At 41.8% G+C, this 19,611-nt stretch overlaps 1 protein-coding gene across 1 annotated transcript in view; it reads left to right on the top strand.

The window, feature by feature from the left end:
* Window positions 1-15,064, top strand: part of TTK (TTK protein kinase) — a 36,055-nt gene extending 20,991 nt beyond the window's left edge. Inside the window, exons 14-23 of the mRNA XM_064169150.1 lie at window positions 1,395-1,487; window positions 3,385-3,542; window positions 3,627-3,778; window positions 5,504-5,628; window positions 5,925-6,005; window positions 6,855-7,031; window positions 7,694-7,784; window positions 8,005-8,102; window positions 9,526-9,649; window positions 12,922-15,064. Of these exons, the coding sequence (XP_064025220.1) occupies window positions 1,395-1,487; window positions 3,385-3,542; window positions 3,627-3,778; window positions 5,504-5,628; window positions 5,925-6,005; window positions 6,855-7,031; window positions 7,694-7,784; window positions 8,005-8,102; window positions 9,526-9,615 (1,065 nt within the window). The 3' untranslated portion in view covers window positions 9,616-9,649; window positions 12,922-15,064. The remainder of the gene's footprint in view (window positions 1-1,394; window positions 1,488-3,384; window positions 3,543-3,626; window positions 3,779-5,503; window positions 5,629-5,924; window positions 6,006-6,854; window positions 7,032-7,693; window positions 7,785-8,004; window positions 8,103-9,525; window positions 9,650-12,921) is intronic.
* The last annotated feature ends 4,547 nt before the right edge of the window (window positions 15,065-19,611 follow it).

The raw sequence follows: 19,611 nt of genomic DNA, 5'->3' as shown, positions 1-19,611 counted from the left end.
GCTCTTGGAAAAATCAGGTTGTCAAATCAGGAAGCCTTTGTCTGAAACCTGAGCCCTTTGAGAAGCTATTGCAAGACAGAGGCAAGCACTGGAGGCACTGTGTTTTTTGTGTTTTTTCATCTATGCTTTTATACTGGTACTACTTAGTACAGTAGAGTACATGTTGAGAGGGTGTTTAAAAACTGGGAGAGGCTGAGGGAGGTAAAAGAATGAAGTTTTCCTTTCTGTTAGATTTCAAGAATTCGGGAGGCTGAGGCTGTAGATGGGGTGGGGAGGTGGGGGCCACATGTTTAAGCTTCATAACAAGGGATTTGTATTTACGATTTGTGGCTGCTCCACAGTTTGTAGCGGGTATGGGCAGTGCAGGCTGTTTCAGCTTCACAGAACAGAAGTCTGCTAGGTGGTAACTATATGAAACAGTAGGTGAGTAGAGCACAGCTCTAAGTTAGTCGAATGCTGATGACTGAGAGTCTCTTAGGTGATCCAGTTTCCAACATTATCTGTGAAGAGGAGGATGTCTAATGATCTAAGAAGCCTTATTAAAGAGCACCTTTCTTGATTTCCAGTGTGAAGAGCATTGATATCTTCTATAAGTGATGAGTGATGTTATCTGCAAAGTGATAGTCATTATACAAATAGTTCTGCTGAGGATACCTCTTGCTTTACTACTTTTTATCTTGTTCAGAAAAATTATGACAATTTATAGCACATTAACTTCATAGATCGTAGAGTTGGAAGAGAACATCAAAGACCATCTACTTCCAATCCCCTTTCCATGAGCAGGGACACCTTCTAACAGCCCCGGTTGCTCAAGGCCTCATCTGATCTGGCCTTGAACACCTCTGGGGAGGAGGTCATCCATGACCTTCCTGGGCAATCTGTTCCAGTGTCTTACCAGCTTCACTGTAAAGAATTTTTTCTAATATTCAGTCTAAATCTGCCATCTTAAAGCCGTTGCCTCTCATCACAACAAGCCCTTGTAAAAGTCCCTTCCCAGCTTTCTTGTAGACCCCTTCAGGTACTGGAAAGCTGCTATAAGGTCTCCCTGGATCCTTCTCTTCCCCAAGCTAAACAGCTCAAACCATCACAGCCTGTCCCCATAGGGAAGGTGCTTCAGCCCTCTGATCATCTTCATGGCTCTTCTCTGAACCTGCTCCAGCAGTCTGAGGTTCTCGTGTTGGGGGCAGCAGAAGGGGATGCAGCACTCTAGGCAGAGGGTGAGAATCACCTCTCAAGTCTGCTGGCCATGCTTCTGATGCAGCCCAGGATATGGCTGGCCTCCTGGACTGCAAGTGCATGTTGCTGGCTCATGCTGAGTTTTATATCATCTGAGCAGAGCACTACTGAGTTCTGCTGCATATGTGGCCAATAGTTATTTTCTTTTCTGTTTGCAGGTTCCAGCTCCTCTCCCTTCACATGAATGTCTTACTATTAAAGGAAGAATTTATACAATATTAAAGCAGATAGGTAGTGGAGGCTCAAGTACGGTAAGATGGTGTTTGTCTTTTTTAGAGTCACTCATTGAACAGTGGCAGCTGCATTGTAAATTTACATGTTTAACTTCTCTAATGAGTACCTACTACTAACATGTGCAAGGTGTCTGATCCAGAGAATCTAGACGTTTGTTGTTTTATGCTTAGCCTTTTTCTGTCCTAGATGCAGAAGAAACAGTGCACAGTTTAGATTTGGTATGGTGCTTTTACATCTGGGTCTTCAGAGAGCCTGCAGTAATCACTGATTGAGTCATCATTTATTTATTGTGAAAATGATGCTTCCTATATTGCAGGTTATTAGGCCCAGTATTAGTCATTCTAGAGAGCAAATAAAGTAAAACTAGTGGTGCAGATAAAGGCTCTGTGTTGCAGTAAAAAAAAACCAGTGAACAGAAACAGATATGGTCAGAACACTGAACAGAAGTTACATATCTAGGAATAAAAAATGATCAATCGACTCTAACCCACATAACAATGGTGGGAGCCCGCTTTGGTTTTGCTTTCTGTGTGATGTCTTGAAGGTAAATTGTGTACAAATACAATTTCTGTGGTGGAGTAAACTCTAAGAGATGTGCTGCAGTGTTACTGTACATCTTATTTTGAGAGGCTATTGTTTGGGGCAACGTGATTGTGGTGTTAGGAAATGTGTGGCTTGTAATGTGGCTTGTAAAGTTGATTGAAAGTTCCTGAAGTGAACAGACAATCTCTTATATCTGTAACTCCTGGGAAGTGGAGTGTGCATATGACTGAAGTGGTGAGTGAACTGCTTCTTGTAAGCAAATTTGGAATCTTAGGATCTTGGGCAACAGTTCTGGCAAAATCTCCTGTTCAGAAGGTAATTATAGCAAAACCCATAAGCTGTAACTCTTCCAGGAACTGATGCAAAGCTAAGGAGTCTGTGGTTTCCTGGGTCTTTACTCATGCTCTTGTAAACCGAAATAGTGCTGATTAGCTTCCAATCAGCAGGGACTTCCAAGAAGAAAAGCTTCCTGTGTCCACAGTGTACAATCATAGAATGAGGTAGGATGGAAGAAGCTTCCCTGCATGTCCAATGGCCTCCTTAAAGTAAGGCCAAAATAGAGCAGGTTATTCATGGTCTTTTGCAGTAGAGTTTTGACTGTCACAAAGGATGGAGATTTCTACAGTCTCTGGACAGCCTGTTCCTCTGACTACATGAGGTGAAAAAAGATCCTGATATATAATTGGGATTTTCCTTGTTGGCTATGTCTGTTGCCCCTGATACTTGGATGGTGTTTTCATAGAATGGTTTGTATTGGAAAAGACTTCAGAGGTCATCTAGTTCCAACCCCCTTGCCATCGGTAGGGACACCCTCCACTAGACCAGGTTATTCAAAGCCTTATCCAGCCTGGCCCTCTCAGGGAGGAGACATCCATGACTTCCCAGGGCAACTTGTTCCAGTGTCTTACCACCCTTACTGTAAAGAATTTTTCTCATGTTGTCTCTTTCAAAAGCTGAAGGCAGCACTAAGATTCCTTGTGGCCTTCTCATCTTAAGACTGAACTGTCTCGTTGCTCTCAGCCTCTTGTGTGCCATGAAGTCTAACCTCGACTCATTTTGGTGCGATGGCATGGATGTGCAGGCAGGTCAGAGAGGTGTTATTTTATGCTCTCAGGAACTCTTCAGACTTGTGATCGAATACACTTAGTGAAATACGTGGTAGCAAGGTGACTTCTGATAAACTTTGCTGCTCTTGTGGCTTAATTTTTTTTTTGTTACACTGACTTAAATGAAGTTTTGTAAATTTCATGCTGTTTCTTCCTTTTGACAAAGTACACTTTTCCTTCTGGGTTCCGTCTGTGAATAGTTGCAAGTACCATAGTAAATCAGCACTAGGACTGAATGGAGTTATTAACTGACACAGTATTGCAGGTGTTTCAGGTCCTGGATGAAAAGAAGCAGCTGTATGCTGTCAAATATGTGAACCTGGAGGAAGCCGATAAACAGACTGTTGAGAGCTACAAGAATGAAATTGCTCATTTGAGCAAGCTGCAGCAACACAGCGATAAGATCATCCGCCTTTATGGCTAGTGAGTAAACTCTGAATTTATTACACCAAGACCTCTTTATGTAAAAGCTTGCCTTAAATTTTAACAACTGTTTTTATTTTTTAGTGAAATTACTGATCAGCATATCTACATGGTAATGGAGTGTGGAAATATTGATCTCAATAGCTGGCTCAAAAAGAAAAAAAGCATTGATGCATTGGAACGAAAGAGCTATTGGAAAAACATGCTGGAAGCTGTTCACACAATCCACGAATATGGTATTGTAAATAATTCTAGGTATTTGTACAGGTTATATGGCAGAGAGAAAATGAATGTGTTTACATTATGGGAGCAGTACTTCTCTTAGTTATGTTATAAGCCTGGTGATCTTCAAAGATGGGTGCTTACTGTAATGTGAAAGTTCTTTTTAGCAAAGCATATCTTGCTGCAGAGACAGCCTTTGCTAACTCAAAAGGATCTTCAAATATCAGCATTGTACAATGCTTTCTAGTTCCTAGGAATTATTCTCGATCTCCTCTGGTACACATTATATGCTCCCAAATCTTAGCCAATCATCCTCTTCAGAAAAGCTTTTAATAATTACACAACAGTGTAAAAGCTGTTTAGTGCTTCAGGCCTTCTGTTCATCTTATGTGATTGAATCACATGTGTCTGGCTACATAACAAGAGAGAGCAACTTTGGATCATTTAGGTGTTCAAGAAGCATGTAGATGTGGCACTTCAGGACATGGTTTAGTGGTTGTGTTAGCTGGATTATGATTGGATTCTATAGTCTTAAAGGTCTTTTCCAACCTTTAGTGATTCCATGATATTCTCGTTGTAAGAGTGAAGTGACCTGTGCATATATCATAGAGCACCCAGTCTTTACAGTACAAGAGGACTAGAACAGTCAATAAGCTAGAAAGACAGCAAAACCTGCTAAGACACTGGCTACATATGACATAGGTCCTTGAAACAAACAGTTGTGCAAAATAAAGATGGATTGATCAATTAGAATCATAGAAAGGTCCAAAGGTCATCTAGTCCAACCTCCCTGCAGTGACAGGGACAGCCTCCACTGGATCAGGTTGCTCTAAGCCTTGTAGGTAGGGTTTGTGAGAGACCAGTCATGGGTAATCCTCAGTGAATAGTACCTTTTGAGATCAGGAAGCAGAAAACATCAGCCTAAGAATCAATTATTTGAAGTAGCTGCTTAGCTGATTATTTAAGAGAGAACCACAGGAGTGGACAGGCCATTGAATTGCTCCAGAGTGGCAATATGCATGCAGAGCTCGAGGGCCCATGCCTAACTGAGAGAAACTATGCAAGTCAAACCTCTTGGAGTTATTTGGGGTGCCTGCAGATTTGAATAAGTAATAATTTCTAACTAAAAAAAGTCGTACAAGTCTTAACTGTTTAAAAGACATGAAAACATTTAAGAAATCTGCAAAGAATAATTATGGGCTTGGTCAGGTAAAGCTGATCTGCCCTTTTTCACAGAATTGCAGAGATGTTCAGGTTGGAAAAAACCCTCGAGATCAAGTCCAACCAATAACCCTACTCTACAAAGTTCACCCCTAAACCATATCCCTGAGAGCCAGACCTAAACAACCTTTAAACACCTCCCAGGGCAGCCCATTCCAATGCTTGACCACTCTTTCTGTGGAAAAAAATGTTGCCTAATGTCCAATCTAAGCCTGCCCTGTTGCACCTTGAGTCACTCTTGTTCTATTGCTGATTACCTGTGAGAAGAGGCCAGCACCAACCTCTCCACAACATCCAATGAGGTCACTCCTCAGCCTCCCCTTTTATGAACTAACCAGCCTCAGCTCCTTCAGTCACTCTTCATCAGATTTATTCTCCAGGCTCTTTATTGGCTTTATTTGCCTCCTCTGTACTCAGTCCAGCACCTCTATCTCTCTGAGCAAGGGTATGGGATGTGAGCAATAAAAAAAAAAAAATATAGTAGTAACTTGGATTGACTTTAAACTCTTATTTTACAGGCATCATTCACAGTGACCTGAAACCAGCAAACTTTCTGATAGTTGATGGAATGTTAAAGCTAATTGACTTTGGCATTGCAAACCAAATGCAACCAGATGTTACAAGCATCATTAAAGACTCTCAGGTGAAATACTTGTGGAAAATCAGTGTAGACTTTACAGAAAAGTGCTATAGTTCTTGCTGAATGTTGATTAATGTAGTAACTTCATTGAGTAAAGAAATGTTATGCTGAATGGTTTCATGTGTGTAAATACTCACGAGTTTTCACATGAGCTTTTACTCAATGGAATAGTAATGGCCTTCAGCCTTAATGGAAGCGAATTTCCAAGATGCTTTTCAGTGCTTTGTGAGAAAATGTTGCATTTTAATCAGGTGAGTTTAACTAAGGACATGTTTCACTTAGTACTTCTTTATGTTTAGGTTGGCACAATGAATTATATGCCACCAGAAGCAATAAAAGATATGTCTTCCTATGGAGAAAATGGGAAACCTCGCTCTAAGGTAGCAATTAGTTTTCTTTCTTCTCCTTAGGGAGAGATGTTTGAAGTCAAGCTCTTGGTGTCTCTTTCCTCATCTCTCTCCTCTCCCCTAATCCGTCCAGCCTGATGTGCTTTCCTTTGAAGTGCTTCAGCCTCAGCAGAGGTAGATAGTGCTGTAAGAAACCATCCTAGGTGTGGTGGTTGAAATCTGGATCTAAATGCTTTAAACCCAGAGAAACTGAACTCTGACTTCCCACTTTGGGGACACAGCTGTGATCTCAGAATCACAGAATGTTAGGAGGTGGAAGTGACCTTCAAAGGTCACCCAGTCCAACCCCCCTGCCAGAGCAGAATCACCCAGAGCCAGTCACACAGGAATGCATCCAGGTGGATGCTCCAATGTTCTGGTACCCTCACAGTGATTTTCTTTTGCTTATGTTCACATGGACTCTCCTCTGCTGCAGCTTGCACTGTTGCCTGTTGTTGGACATCACTGAGAAGAGCCTGGCTCACTGAGGCTTCTGTCTCAATGGTTTCTGGACTGAATTCATTTAGTATGCTTTTATCGGTGTATATACTCATCAGTATGAAATTAGAATATTGCTGCTCAGCTTGTTAAGGACTACCTTTAATATTCTGTTGTTCAAGGAGGTTGATTTTTCAAAGATAATCAATAAAACTAGCTCTCAAGGAATCTTAATGGCTGAAGTCACAGCACTGTCTTAGCAGCACTGTCATGGTGATGGTTTGGGATTTTTGTGAGAGTTACTAAGATCTGTTAACCAGTGTGAAGATGTGCAGTCATTTCAGTACAACTAAACTGGGGAAGTTCCTAAGGTGAGGAGTAATCTGTTCGGTTTTTTTTCATTAGATAAGTCCCAAAAGTGATGTGTGGTCGTTGGGATGCATTTTGTACTGTATGACATACAGGAGGACTCCATTTCAACATATAACAAATCCACTTAATAAACTGCATGCTATTGTTGATCCTAGCTATGAAATAGAGTTTCCAGATATTGCTGAGAAAGATCTTCAAGATGTGCTAAAGGTAACTGTGTATTAAGATTAATTTTAGTTCAAATAATAGCAGTTTGTTTATTCAAAGTATGTTTTCTTGAGACTGACTAAGTTGTGCTTGAGAAATTTTGGACAGAAATGCTTTGTGCTACTTGTAGTAACAGGCCAAAAGAAGATTTAATGAATCTATGGCTACTTCATATAGTTGTCACAGTAAAAATGTTTTTTCAGCTCAGTTAACAAGACAATAGTTACACTCTGATTTAACTCCTTTTGGATGAACAACCCAAAGTAAATGCAGTAGCTTTTATACTTGCCATCCCTCTCCCTTGCCTGCTATTGAAACTTGGCCTGTGCTGTTACTCAAACTCTAGTTGTGTTGCTCAGCAGGTGACAAACTGTAGCAGTTAAGGGGATAACTTTCAAATCCTGGTGTGATTTTATTGTCTTGGGGAATAAAAGGACATTGTAGGTTCTAGTCTTCATCTCTTCTGATGCTGTTGCTTGAGTCAAATGGGATGCCGAACACTACTCTGGAGATAATGAAGGCAATTAGCTTAATCTCTTGTTGTATTGTGACTGGAGTCTTTATGTTGTTTGGCAGTAAAGAAGTTCTGACAGGTTTCTATGAAGTTTATTCTTAGGAAAATTCTTAATTTATGGGCAAAGCATTCTTCCTGTTTTCATTTGCAGCGCTGTTTAATAAGGAATCCTAAACAAAGAATATCTGTTTCGGAGTTGCTGGTACATCCCTATGTTCAAATTCAAAGTCATTGCCAAACAGGTACATTTTTATTTTAAATATATTTTTATTAAAGAGTATTTGTAATTTAAGAAAATAAGATGCTTTACTCCTTTATGTACTTCCAGCTTGCTGATTTAACAGTCTGTTCTGTTCAGTCCCTAAGTGTGTTTCAGAAAAGACTTCAGTATCTCTTTCAAACTGCACTGGTAACTTCTATGTAGTTGTATACAGCTTCAGCCTAATTTTATATTAATTGCAGGTGTTCCAAATGCAAAAGGAACAACAGAGGAAGTGAAACGTATCCTTGGCCAACTAGTTGGCTTGAATTCTCCCAACTCTATTTCTAGAGCTGCGAGGGTAGGTGCATTTTTTCCATTCTGTGTGGTAGTGCCTGTTCATGCAAATAAGGGTTAGAACATTTGGCAGGAGAAGTTGGAGGGATACTCTAACAAAGCTGTAACCACAGTTGGAAAAACATTACAGATTCTGCTGATGTTTGTTTGAAGGCATGCAGAATCTCTGCGCCCTTCTGAATGGAACAGGTTGAAAGGATGATGGTAGTCTTAATTTTTGGTTGTGTTTTTCTCAGCTACTCCTTCCCAGTAGATCTGCATTGCTTTATTACCAAATCCTCCACTGCCCCAGTATCTCCTCTCTAAAGCAGTCCTTACTGAAATGCTTTCCTCTTACACTGCCCAAAACCCTAAGTAGTTCTAATTTTAAGAACCACTGTCATGCAAAAGTGGTATGAATCTCTGTCACGTGTGCAAGCTCTTGGACTGAAACAGTCTTCCTGGAAGCTGCTGAACTGCTAATGCATTGCTATGTGTGAAGTACTCACAGCATGTAGAGGTGTTATGGTTCTATCCTCCTGATTTACTGCCTGAAAGAGAAGGTTGATAACTCTTCACTGACTGGATTCTTTCCATCTCTCTTGATGAGGTGATGGTGGTCAAATGTATAAGTGAGATGGAGTACAAAGCTTTTTTTATGGGAAGGGAAGCAAATTCAGCATGCATCAAGTAAATCTGGAGAAGTTCATTGCACTGACTTGCACTACTAGTCATACTTGATTTTTTTGAAATATGGGAGTGAACAAGAAATTACCCTTTTAATGACATCATGATGCAGCTATGTTTGTGGCCACTTATTTTCCTGTCTTGTATAAAGCTTGCTCACCCTGAGCTTGCAAATGCCTCTCTCCTCCTATGCTGGTGTTACTACATCAGAGACAACTAATGGAATAAATTTTACTTTTTTCAAGTCTCAGCAATTACTTTTTCAGCCAACTTGCTCATACAGCTAAATCATCACATGTTTTCTTTTAGGCACTACATTGCATTACAACTGAATCATATAATCAGTCAGGGTTGGAGGGGACCACAAAGATAATCTAGCTCCAACCCCCCTGCCATGGGCAGGGACACCCTACCCTAGATCAGGCTGGCCAGAGCCCCATCTAGCCTGGCCTTAAACACCTCCAGGGACAGGGCGTCAACCACCTCCCTGGGTAACCCATTCCAGGGTCTCAACCACTCTCATGGTGAAGAACTTCCTCCTCGTGTCCAGCCTGAACCTACCCATCTCCAGCTTTGCTGAGCTGCCTTAAACGTGTCTTTCTGATTTGAGAGAGAAGTTTTAGTATGGAGTTGGGAACATTTCAATATGTGATGCTTTATTTCAAGTGGTAATGTTTGCCATAAAGATGTGATAGATGTGATGTGAATCAGTGTGCAATACAACTGCTCACCTGAACTTCTGTGTTTTTGTTAACTTTCAGACTTTATATGAACAGTGCAGCAGCGGCAAGCGTCTTGATGTATCAGCATTTGCAAAACATGGGAGCCAAAAGTCATGGCCAACAAAATGATGTTCAGCTCTTCAGGATGCAACAGAGATGACTGGTCTGTTTAAAAAATATTTTGTGCTGCTAGCTTTTAAAAGGACACTCAGTGTATAGTTCATATCTTAAAATGTTCTTTGTGTTCTGGTAATGTTTGTAGATCATTCAAATTTTTAATTGACAGCTTTTTTTACTGTGGGCTGTTTCACTCTTTGCATGTTATTTATGAAAATTGCTAGTTTATGACTATGATCTCATTTAATTACAAAATTCAGGTTCTGTCTTAACTGAATTGCATTTCTAGTGAAAATATGAATTTTAAACTTGCTTATGTCATTAAAAGATGTTAAAATGCCCAATAGCTTTAAAGTTGGAGGAAAATAAAATCTTCAGGTTTTTGGCAGCTGCTATGCTGTCCTTGGATACCTTCAGAAACATGGAGCTTGTCAGCTCTGCCTTTATCAAGCATTTTGAATTAGCCTGTTTAGTTCCCTCATAATAGCTCTGCCTATAAAGAGCTTCACTTCATTTACTGAAGTGAAATTTTCTTGTTCATCCGCGTGAATAAAGAATATGACTTACTCCTTGATTAGTGATGGGAAAATTTGAAAGTCAGCACTAGGCAAGCTTTCCTTGGCAGTTTCTGCATATTAGATTACTGTCTTTGTGTTTTTTTTGGCTTCAGAGAAGCACTGAGATGTTTGAAATTCTTTGTCGTTGCTTGTGTATTTAAGTTTGATTTGGGTGAAGAAGTCATAATGTGATACTTCACAAAGGCCTCAACTGAGTGAAGTTTGTCTTGCTTTGTAAATATGTATTTAAGTGCTCTCTTCTCTCTTCTGTTTGTGTTTTTACTCTTTGTATTGCATGGATTCACAGCATTTAGTGTTTTTCTTTTTTGATCTTGGAACATTAAGGTCACTGATGTCATACTAGTTGATTTTCTGTAGCTTTCATTTCCATGAGTCTTGAAAGATTGAGGATCAAAAGCATCTGAGTGGCGTACTGCTACTAGTTAACTGTTAACCTGAACCTGTATCAGCACTGTGATATAGAATCATAGAATCAACCAGGTTGGAAGAGACCTCCAAGATCATCCAGCCCAACCTATCCCCCAGCCCTATCCAGTCAACTAGACCATGGCACTAAGTGCCTCATCCAGTCTTTTCTTGAACACCTCCAGGGTCGGTGAACTCCACCACCTCCCTGGGCAGCCCATCTCCATAAAGCCTCTGAAGAAGACTGGCACTCTAGTCTAGACTGCCATAGAATCATAGAATTGTTTTGGTTGGAAAAAGCATCTAAGGTCAAATACAACCACAGACCTAACACCACCATGGCTGTAAAAATGCGTTACAGAATGCAATGTCCACACATTTCTTGAACATCTTCAGGGATGGTGACTCCTCCGCCTCCCTGGGAAACCTATTCCAATATCTGACCACAGAAGTCTGGGTATGCAGCCAAGCACTGGAGCACAAATCAAGTGCTTGGAAGATACTCTTCCTCTGTGGTGGAGGTGCATGTTCATAGCCCTGTCACCTGTATGTCAGCTGGTAGGCTTATTAAGTCAGTTATCTGAGGAGGTGAAACAGGTAGTTCTTACTGCTGGGCACTTTAGGCCATCGCATCTTGCTGCCTTGGGAAGATGCAGCTGGAGTCTAAAGAATTCTCAGAAATGACTCTTAAGCATCACAAAATGTTACGTAGTTGTTTTGTCCTGAAGAGGTAGATATTGTTCTTGAGAACTTTTAGTCTGACCCTGTAGAAGGGGAATTCCCACTGCCTTTGCCAAGTGTGTTAGTAGGGCTGAGATACCTAGACAGAGAAGATAAAGGTAAGCTTATCTGGCAGGGATAGACATCTTGTACTGCATGCTCAGTTCCACTTTCCCTTTGTGTCAGTGGGGATCGCTCTTAACTGACATCTCCAGTTAATGAAAATGTGCTACCTTTTTTCCCTGGAAAAGGGAAGCAGGGAGCCAGATGCAGTGTGGCAGCTGCACTCTGACTCTTAAGCTCTCAACACAACTTTTATCCAGTAGTAGTAACACTGGTATCACTCATAGCACTACCATAATCTCTTGATTTGGAGTCAATAGGAAATGGAGATAAGGAGTTGTAAACAGCTACCTCAACAACAACACCGGAGGGAAGGCTTGATTTCAAGGTGTTCTTGCTGTCTTTTCTGCCACTGATTTATCAGTTTCCTGATGACTTTACAGCCCTATAAGGATGGAAGCCTGACAAGAACAACTGCGTGTATTTTGATCTCTAATGATACCTAAAACTCTTAAATAGTTTTTTTCCCAGACCTGAGTAGCTTTGATTTTAAATAAGGTTTTTAGAATGTTATAGTATAATAAAAGCATCCCCAGTGTGGTTGGGAGACTTTGGGTTCCTAATTCTCTCATTCAGAGCAGCAAAGTAATTGTTCAACTATTTTTTTTCAGAAGATGAAGAGTAGTATTTTTGTAACTTCTATCAGACCTCTGCACTATGTCAGTGTTTCAAAATTGTAAGCCCTCTCCACCTTTGCATGCCAGCCAGGACTGTCTTGCTGTGACAGCAAGTGGTTGTCCAAGAGCATTCATTATTCTTGGGTGTGGTGTTCCTCTGCCTGTTCAACAGCCTTGTGTCAGGTCAGAAGTGGTTCTCTGTGTTATGCTGGGAGAGTACTCCTGGTACCAGCCCTTCACCCCTTGGCATGTTCTGGGTGGAGGGCAGAAGTAGGGGGCAGAGAGCTTGTGCTCACCCCAGTGATGGTGCACATGCAGTGACAGTACATCTTCCCTCGTCAAGGCAAACTTGGTGACAATTGGCTCAACAGCAAAGTTGCCAGATGAAACATTGTGGAGTTCAAATTCCTTATCTGTGGGGATGAGGGGAATGGTCCTCTATTTTTGTGGAAAATAGTTAGACTTGTGCTGTGTAGCCACACAGTGTTAGGGGTTGGAAGGGACCTCCAGAGATGGAGTCCAGCTCCCTTGCAAAGCAGAACCACTTAGGGCACGCCACATAGGAATGCATCCAGAAAGGCTTTGAAGATCTCTAGAGGAGGAGACTCCACAACCTTTCCAGGCAGCCTGTTCCAGTGCTCCATCCCCCTCGCAGCAAAGTTGTTCTCATATTGAGAATTTCCTGTAATGGTCACGTTCTTTCTGACTGTTAATTTTCTTTATCCCAGACCTTAGCACTCCTGCAGAAGGTCAGTGGTATTTCAAGCACTGTGAGTACATATGCTAATTGAACTGTGCCTGTCTGTTAGAGAAACGTTACAGTTTAAAGCTACTGAAGAAACACTGTTAACATTCTGCACCTTTTCATATTCTAGAGTGAGAGATGACTTGTGGCATGGGAACTGAAACACTATGTCTGGCTTTCTCTGGAGAGGAAGAAAAGTATTGGCCTCTTGAGAAAGCTGAAGAAAATCTTTACTCTGCAGAAATGCCTTTTCAAGAAGAGCTACCACTGCAGTGTCTCCCAGCTCCTTACCTATGTTGCAGATATTGAAATATTTCTATGTGATTAATGTTATCCTTAACTTTCACTGATTTGCTTCTCTGGTTAGTGTTGAATATGCAAAGAAGCAGTGCTACATGCCTTAATTTTATCTTGTTTTTCCATTGTAGCGTATGGTTTATCAATCCCTTCTCTTGTGCCATGGCTGCTAAAAGAACCCACAGGAAACACAGCTGGTGTGAGAGATTGCTTATGAAAGAGGACTGGGGCTGATGAGAGGCAGTGGGTTGTTATCAGTCATCTCTTTTAAATAAAAATTTTCCATTGTAAATGGGATTTGTACTTCTCTGCCTCAAAGACAAGATGTCTACCTACCTTGGCAGCTGCCACTTACTGGCCCTCAGACTAGTCCTGGTTTTCCTATTTACAGACAATTATCTCCCTTTTCAGATTCTGCTCTCTGAAGTACAGAATAGATGTGCAGAAGTAGCTTTAAAAGACAGAAGATGCATGTCTGACATGTCAGGTAACAGAGGCTGCTGCCTGAAGCTTTCTCAGGGTCACAAAATATCCATCATGTTACTGCCACCCTCAAGGCCACAGTTCAAGACCCTGTGTATGTATGAAATGGGGAGAGAAGGTGATTGACAAAACCAGACTGTGGCTGTTACTGGATACATGTATAGTGTAATGCTATGGCAGCTACAACTATGTGAAGAGTACAAAGGCAAATGAGAACACTTCAGTGAGGTCCCTCTAATTCTTATTTGAAAAAATGGGTCTGGAAACTTATAGCCTTTAATTCTGTGCTTCAAAGAACCTTTAAGACAAAGAGGCTTAACTGCAAAGAGTAGCTTCATTTTTATTTATGGATGAGTATAACATTTGCTCAGTCTGAACAGGTCTATATCTGGTTAGAATTCAAATTCTAAACTGAGTTTTAAGCTTTGAAAGCTTTGTTCTTTCAGCCTGTCTTGGTGTGCCAACACCTAGAATTCAGTCTTTGACAAATGCAAGGAAAGGAGGCTGTTGTCTTGCATAACCCCTTGCTTTTAGGGCACTTGTGCAAGGAACAAGACAAGTCTTTCCCTGTGGCCCTGGAGGAGTCAGACTACTGCTTCTTGTCTGGCTTTTTTGATGGCACTCTAAGCTGATGAATGTAGGTGGGTGGGAAGGGAATGGCTAAATCCCTGACAGTGGAGTGAGTTAATAATCTGAAGGAAAGTGGTCAAGCTCTCACTCTATTTTGGTCTCTCCTACAGGCTTTCTCTTCTTTTATTAAGCACCCGAGAGTGGTTTCATGCTAAACAGATAAACTAATTCTGGAGAAGACCTGATAAGTTTCAAATTTAAACAGCTGAAGTAAGCTTGAGTTCTAGTCTGCCCCTGAGGTCTGGCTTGCTCCTGAACTCCTCAGCAACAACCAGTGGCTAATCCTTGCAGGTGCCAATTATGGCAAGAAGTCTAAACTTCTGCTAATACGGAAGTATTCCCTTCCTGCTCAGTGCATGCATTGCCTTGCAACTCAGATCTCTGTGCCCACAATCAGTATTTGAGAGAAAACTTGTAAGATAAAGGCTGTGAATAATGGAGCAGGTGCTGTAGTGTGATCACTTGTAGGATACAGAGGTGTGCACCTTTAGGGAAATAGCAGTCTTTGTGCAGCCTGCCCCTACACTTTCATGGGAGTTGCTGAAATGAAACCTGAGATAAAAATCTGACTCTTCACCTCAATTCTTCCCATTGGCAGGTAGAATATCCACAGCTAAACAGTGATGCAAGCTCTATCAGATGCATTGCTAAAATCCAGGCAGCTCTTGCAATGGAAGAGATGACTAATTCAATGAGAAATAGGGATGCCACTATTCTGAACCCTTAATAAACACAAGGAAAATGTCGATGATTAAACAGCATCAGCCCTTTGGTCTTGACTTAAAGTATTGTAAAGATCTCTGTTGTCTCTGTACACACTTAATGTTGTGGCAAGTGCTAGTAAACTGAATACCTGCTTGTTATGTCTCTGTCTCAAGTATTTTCCTCCTTGTTGAAAAAACAAGAGATACAATTAAGTATATTTAAGGAAATGGGAATTAGTTTCTTGGCATTGATACTTGCTTACTATGTGGCCTTGGATAGAACCATTTAGGTTGGAAAGGACCTTTAAGACAGAGTCCACTAGTTAACCTAATGCTGTCAAGGTAAGATATTTCTCAGTCTTCACCTGTAAAGTTCCTTGTCTTGTCTTTGCTTGCAGGTTGGCAGAAAGCTGTTTTGCACCATGAATCTGTGGGGTGCTTGTGTTTGACTCCATGCAGGACAGAGCACAGAGCGGCCTCATGCTTTGAAGTATTCTAAATGAGGGTAATGTTTGTCCTCTGTGTGATGTTCATACAGTAGGGGATCTGATTTTATGGATGCATGGTTCTGTGCATCAGAAAACAGTGATGCCACCTCCAGCGTGGATGAGGAGTGCTGAGCACTGTCAGCTTCTGGGTAGTGGAGGAACTCCTGAGCCATCCACCAGGAAGCACTGACCAAGACCTGCCCCTTAAGCAGAGGGAGGTCTACAGCCTGCATGTTTCATTTTGCTGGTGGATGTGCCAGCTACTGTGCTCCAATGCAAAAAAAAAAATGCATGGCATTTGGACCTACCTAATGTCCTGAGACCTGCAGGTAGAAATGTTGACTTGTTTCAGTTGGAAGGGACCTTTAAGATCAAGTCCAGACTTCAACCTAAGACCACTCTGTCCATTAACTCACATACTGAAGTGCTATGTCTACACATTTCTTAAACACCTCCAGGGATGGTGACTACCACATCCTGGAGGCAGCTTGTTCCATTGCCTGACCACTCTTGCAGCAAAGAAACTTTTCCTAATATCCAAATCTTGGCACTGGAAGGAATGTCTCTGCTCTGAGGATAGGCTGAGGGACCTGAGGTTCTTCAGCCTGGAGAAGAGAAGACTCCAGGGGTGCCATATTAGCATCCTTCCAGTACGTGAATGGATCCTACAGGAAGGCTGGAGAAGGACTTTTCTTAAGAGTGTCTAGCAGTAGGACAGGGGAGAATGGTTTGAAGCTGAGGGAAAGTAGGCTGAGACTGGATCTTAGGAAGAAGCTCTTCAGTATGAGGGTGATGAGACTCTGGAGTAGGTTGCCCAGGGAGGTTGTGGATGTCTTCTCCCTGGGGGTGTTCAAGGTCAGGTCAGATGAGGCCTTGAGGAGCTGAGTCTATTTGAGAAGTGGTTGGAGCAGATGATCTGAGGTCCCTTTGACCCTGAGTCATTCTGTATGGGTCTTAATGTTTGAGCTTGCAAGTTAGACTACCATGTATGACTTGCACAGTGAAATCAAAGGGAGAGCATAGACTGAAGAGCAGAACAAGAGAGGTAACAGATGTTTGAATATTAACTGGTGAGAATCTTTTGCAGAAAAATAACACATGCAGATCTTGGCTCTTTCCGGTGACTATGAACGTGATACTCATGGCATATTTGGATTTTCCAAATGCTGCCCAGACAAGGTCTTTCAGTAGCTCTTCTCACATGCTGACATGCCTAGACAAAGGAGAACAATCTCAAAGGTAAATGGGTAGGAGAAAGCTGTGGACATACTAGTCAGTCATTCCTACCTAGAGAACATTACTGGTAAGGTGGGCCAAGGAGCTATGGCAATGCACATTGTCAGGTGATCTTAAATTGCAGTTGATACAGAATATTCAGAAAAACAAAACTTGGAGCTTCCTGTAGTATAACAGCTAGAATAATCTTCTCTCATTGATGAAATGACAAAGGCAAGCCCACAGTGACAGAATGCAAAGGAATTTACATGGTGGGAAGTATCCTAGGATGTACGTAACACAAGAGACTTCAGAGTGGTATTTGGGGAAGGATCTCCGGCGATGTGCATGGTTCTCTGAAGACATGTCCCCAACCTTTACACAAAAGACCCAATTAGAATGTTACTTATTGGGAAAGGAAGAGAACAAAACAAAGTATTGATGTGCTGCTAGATAAATGGGCTGAATGTTGTCTACAGTCTTTGAGAAACAGCAGAGTGAAAGCAAAATAGCAGAGAGAGACAGTGAAGGTGTCTAAAGAGATGGACCAACTCCCTTACAAGACAGTAAGCTGTGTGATTCATGTAGGAAGCTATCATTCTGGCAGGGTGCTGGATGGGAGAAGTCAGTATTGCTGATTAAATGATTAGCCATAACTTTCAAACAGATGTGGAGGAGACAGAGGTTCAGTATGCAAAATGTAGTTATGTTTGAAATGAGGCTGGTGGGGGATATGGTGGAAGGCAAAGGTATACCAAAATGAGATTAGATACATTCAAGGAGATTATGGTGATCCTTGTCACTGAATATGAACAGTGTGGATGTCATCTCTGGCTTGGGAATTCCCTCTGAGCCTAGCACCTAGGATGTTTTGCCAGAGATGGAATCACATACCTTGCTGGAAAATTATATCAGACCACACTGCCTCTTGCTCTGACCTACTGTGGCAACAGTTAGACTCCTTAATTGGAGCCCTATGGTTGGGTTTCTTTGGGTGCTGGGTAGCAGATACCTGATTTCAATCTCCACCCCTGTCAATAGGACACCTTTTGCAAGCAGCATTTGAACGTATTCCAGACCTGTCAGTGTGAGTGGGGGAGCAATTGCAGGCATGTTGTGTGTCACTTGGCCATGCCTGTGCCACCTGATCTGGCATCCCACCTCCATCCTGAGACAGTAGTCATGCAGGTTTTGTAACTTTGCTGTAACTTCCCTGCTGAGATCATCTGCTGTACCTGAGAAGAGCACTGGGAAGCCAGCATCATGGCAAAGGCTTTTGCCTGGATGGAAGCTGAGAGAAAGGCTGCAGGAAAGCAAGTAGACAAGTAGTCATCTACAGCACTCTGTAGTAGGTCCAGACGTTCAGGTCTGTCTGTTAGAGACTTGGTCTTCAGGTTTGGTCTTACAGGTTCATCTTTAGGTTCTGTATTTGCAGCATACGAGGTTGTCTAGTCTGGAAAACAGAAGGCTAAGGGGAGATCTTGCTGCTCTCTACAACTACCTGAAAGGAGATTGTAGTGAGGGCAGTTTGTCTTTTCTCCCAAGAGACCAGTAATATGACAAGAGGAAATGGGCTTAGGCTGTGCTAGGAGAGGTTTAAATTGGATATTGGGAAAAAGTCCCTTACTGAAAGAGTGGTGAAGCATTGGAACAGGCTGCCTAGGGAGGTGGTGGAGTCACCATCCCTGGAGGTGTTCAGGAAGTGTGTAGATATGGTGCTCCAGTTTAGTGGTCACGATTGGGCTCAATCTTAAAGGCTTTTCCCAACTTTAATGATTCTATAACTTGCTCAACTCAGCTTGCATCCATATGCTGACATAGTTGGCACTAGGTCACATTTTGCACATAACTGCTGATAACACCTGCAGCAGTCAGCTGAGGTTGGCACAGGTGGCAATGTTCCAGTAACCACTTTGGCACACTGGTGGGTGTGTTTTTTCTACATGGGCAGGTCTACAACCAGTCCTCCAGAACTTGTTTAACTAGCCCTTCCTTCCCACAGCACCTTGCCTCATGCTTTGCTATATGCATGTCCTTATTCCTTGGTTTAGGGCAATAGCTGGAAGCATTCCAGTGAGGAAATGCTAGTTCAAGGAGTTCACAGTGTACTTTTCAAACTTTTCTGGGTTTCACATCTGACAGTTAGCTGGTATCATTTAGAACTGTAGGATCCTTAAGGATGGAAAAGACTTTAAAGATGATCAAGTCCAACTGTCAGATCACCACCACCATGCTCTTTAAACTGTGTCTTGAAGTGCCATGTCTGCATGTTTTAACACCTGCAGAGATGGTGACTCTGCCACCTCCCTGAGAAGCTTATTCCAATGCCTGATCACTCTATTAATGAAGATTTTTTTTTCCTGATACATATTGATATTACATATATATGTTTGCTGACTCCTGCCCCTTCCATGGCCTGGAGTCGAGGTCCTTTCAGGATTTGGAGTAAGCCTGCTGTAAAATGAGGAACCCCACATCGTTTGCTGTTCACTTTATGGTCTGTTACATCTCAGCATTAAATCTTGGCCTTTCAGCTTCTGGTGAAGGATGTTCTTGAGTTCAGGGAGGTCCTGGTTCGCAGAGAACTAGTGAAAAATAAACTTTGCTACATATTGGATGTCCTGCTTTTGCCTCTGTCTGGAAACCTGTGTTCCCAGAAGGGATGTACATAAAGCCTGGTGGTGTAATGAGTTCATCTATAGACACTGGTAATGCATGAGTTGTGCATCCAAGCACATGTTCTGTAACAGCTTGTTCATCCCACCTGCTTACAGTAAACAGCAGCCACTCTTTAATTTTGCAGTTATCACAGTAACTTTAAGTCTATATTGAGATGCAGTATCACAGAGGTTAATTGATTTTTTTCATCATAAACATCTTGTAGAACATCACAGCCTAATAATGAAGAATTCCCTAAGATAGGCCAAGCATAAAAGAAAGATGAAGACACTAATGCAGGACTAGATAAAGCATCCACTTCCCACTGCAGCAAAATTACACCAT

This window comes from Pogoniulus pusillus, chromosome 31 (assembly GCF_015220805.1).
Source record: "Pogoniulus pusillus isolate bPogPus1 chromosome 31, bPogPus1.pri, whole genome shotgun sequence".
NCBI classification, from domain to species: Eukaryota; Metazoa; Chordata; class Aves; order Piciformes; family Lybiidae; genus Pogoniulus; species Pogoniulus pusillus.
Note: the sequence above shows the minus strand (reverse complement) of the source record. Positions and strands in the feature narration are given on the sequence as shown.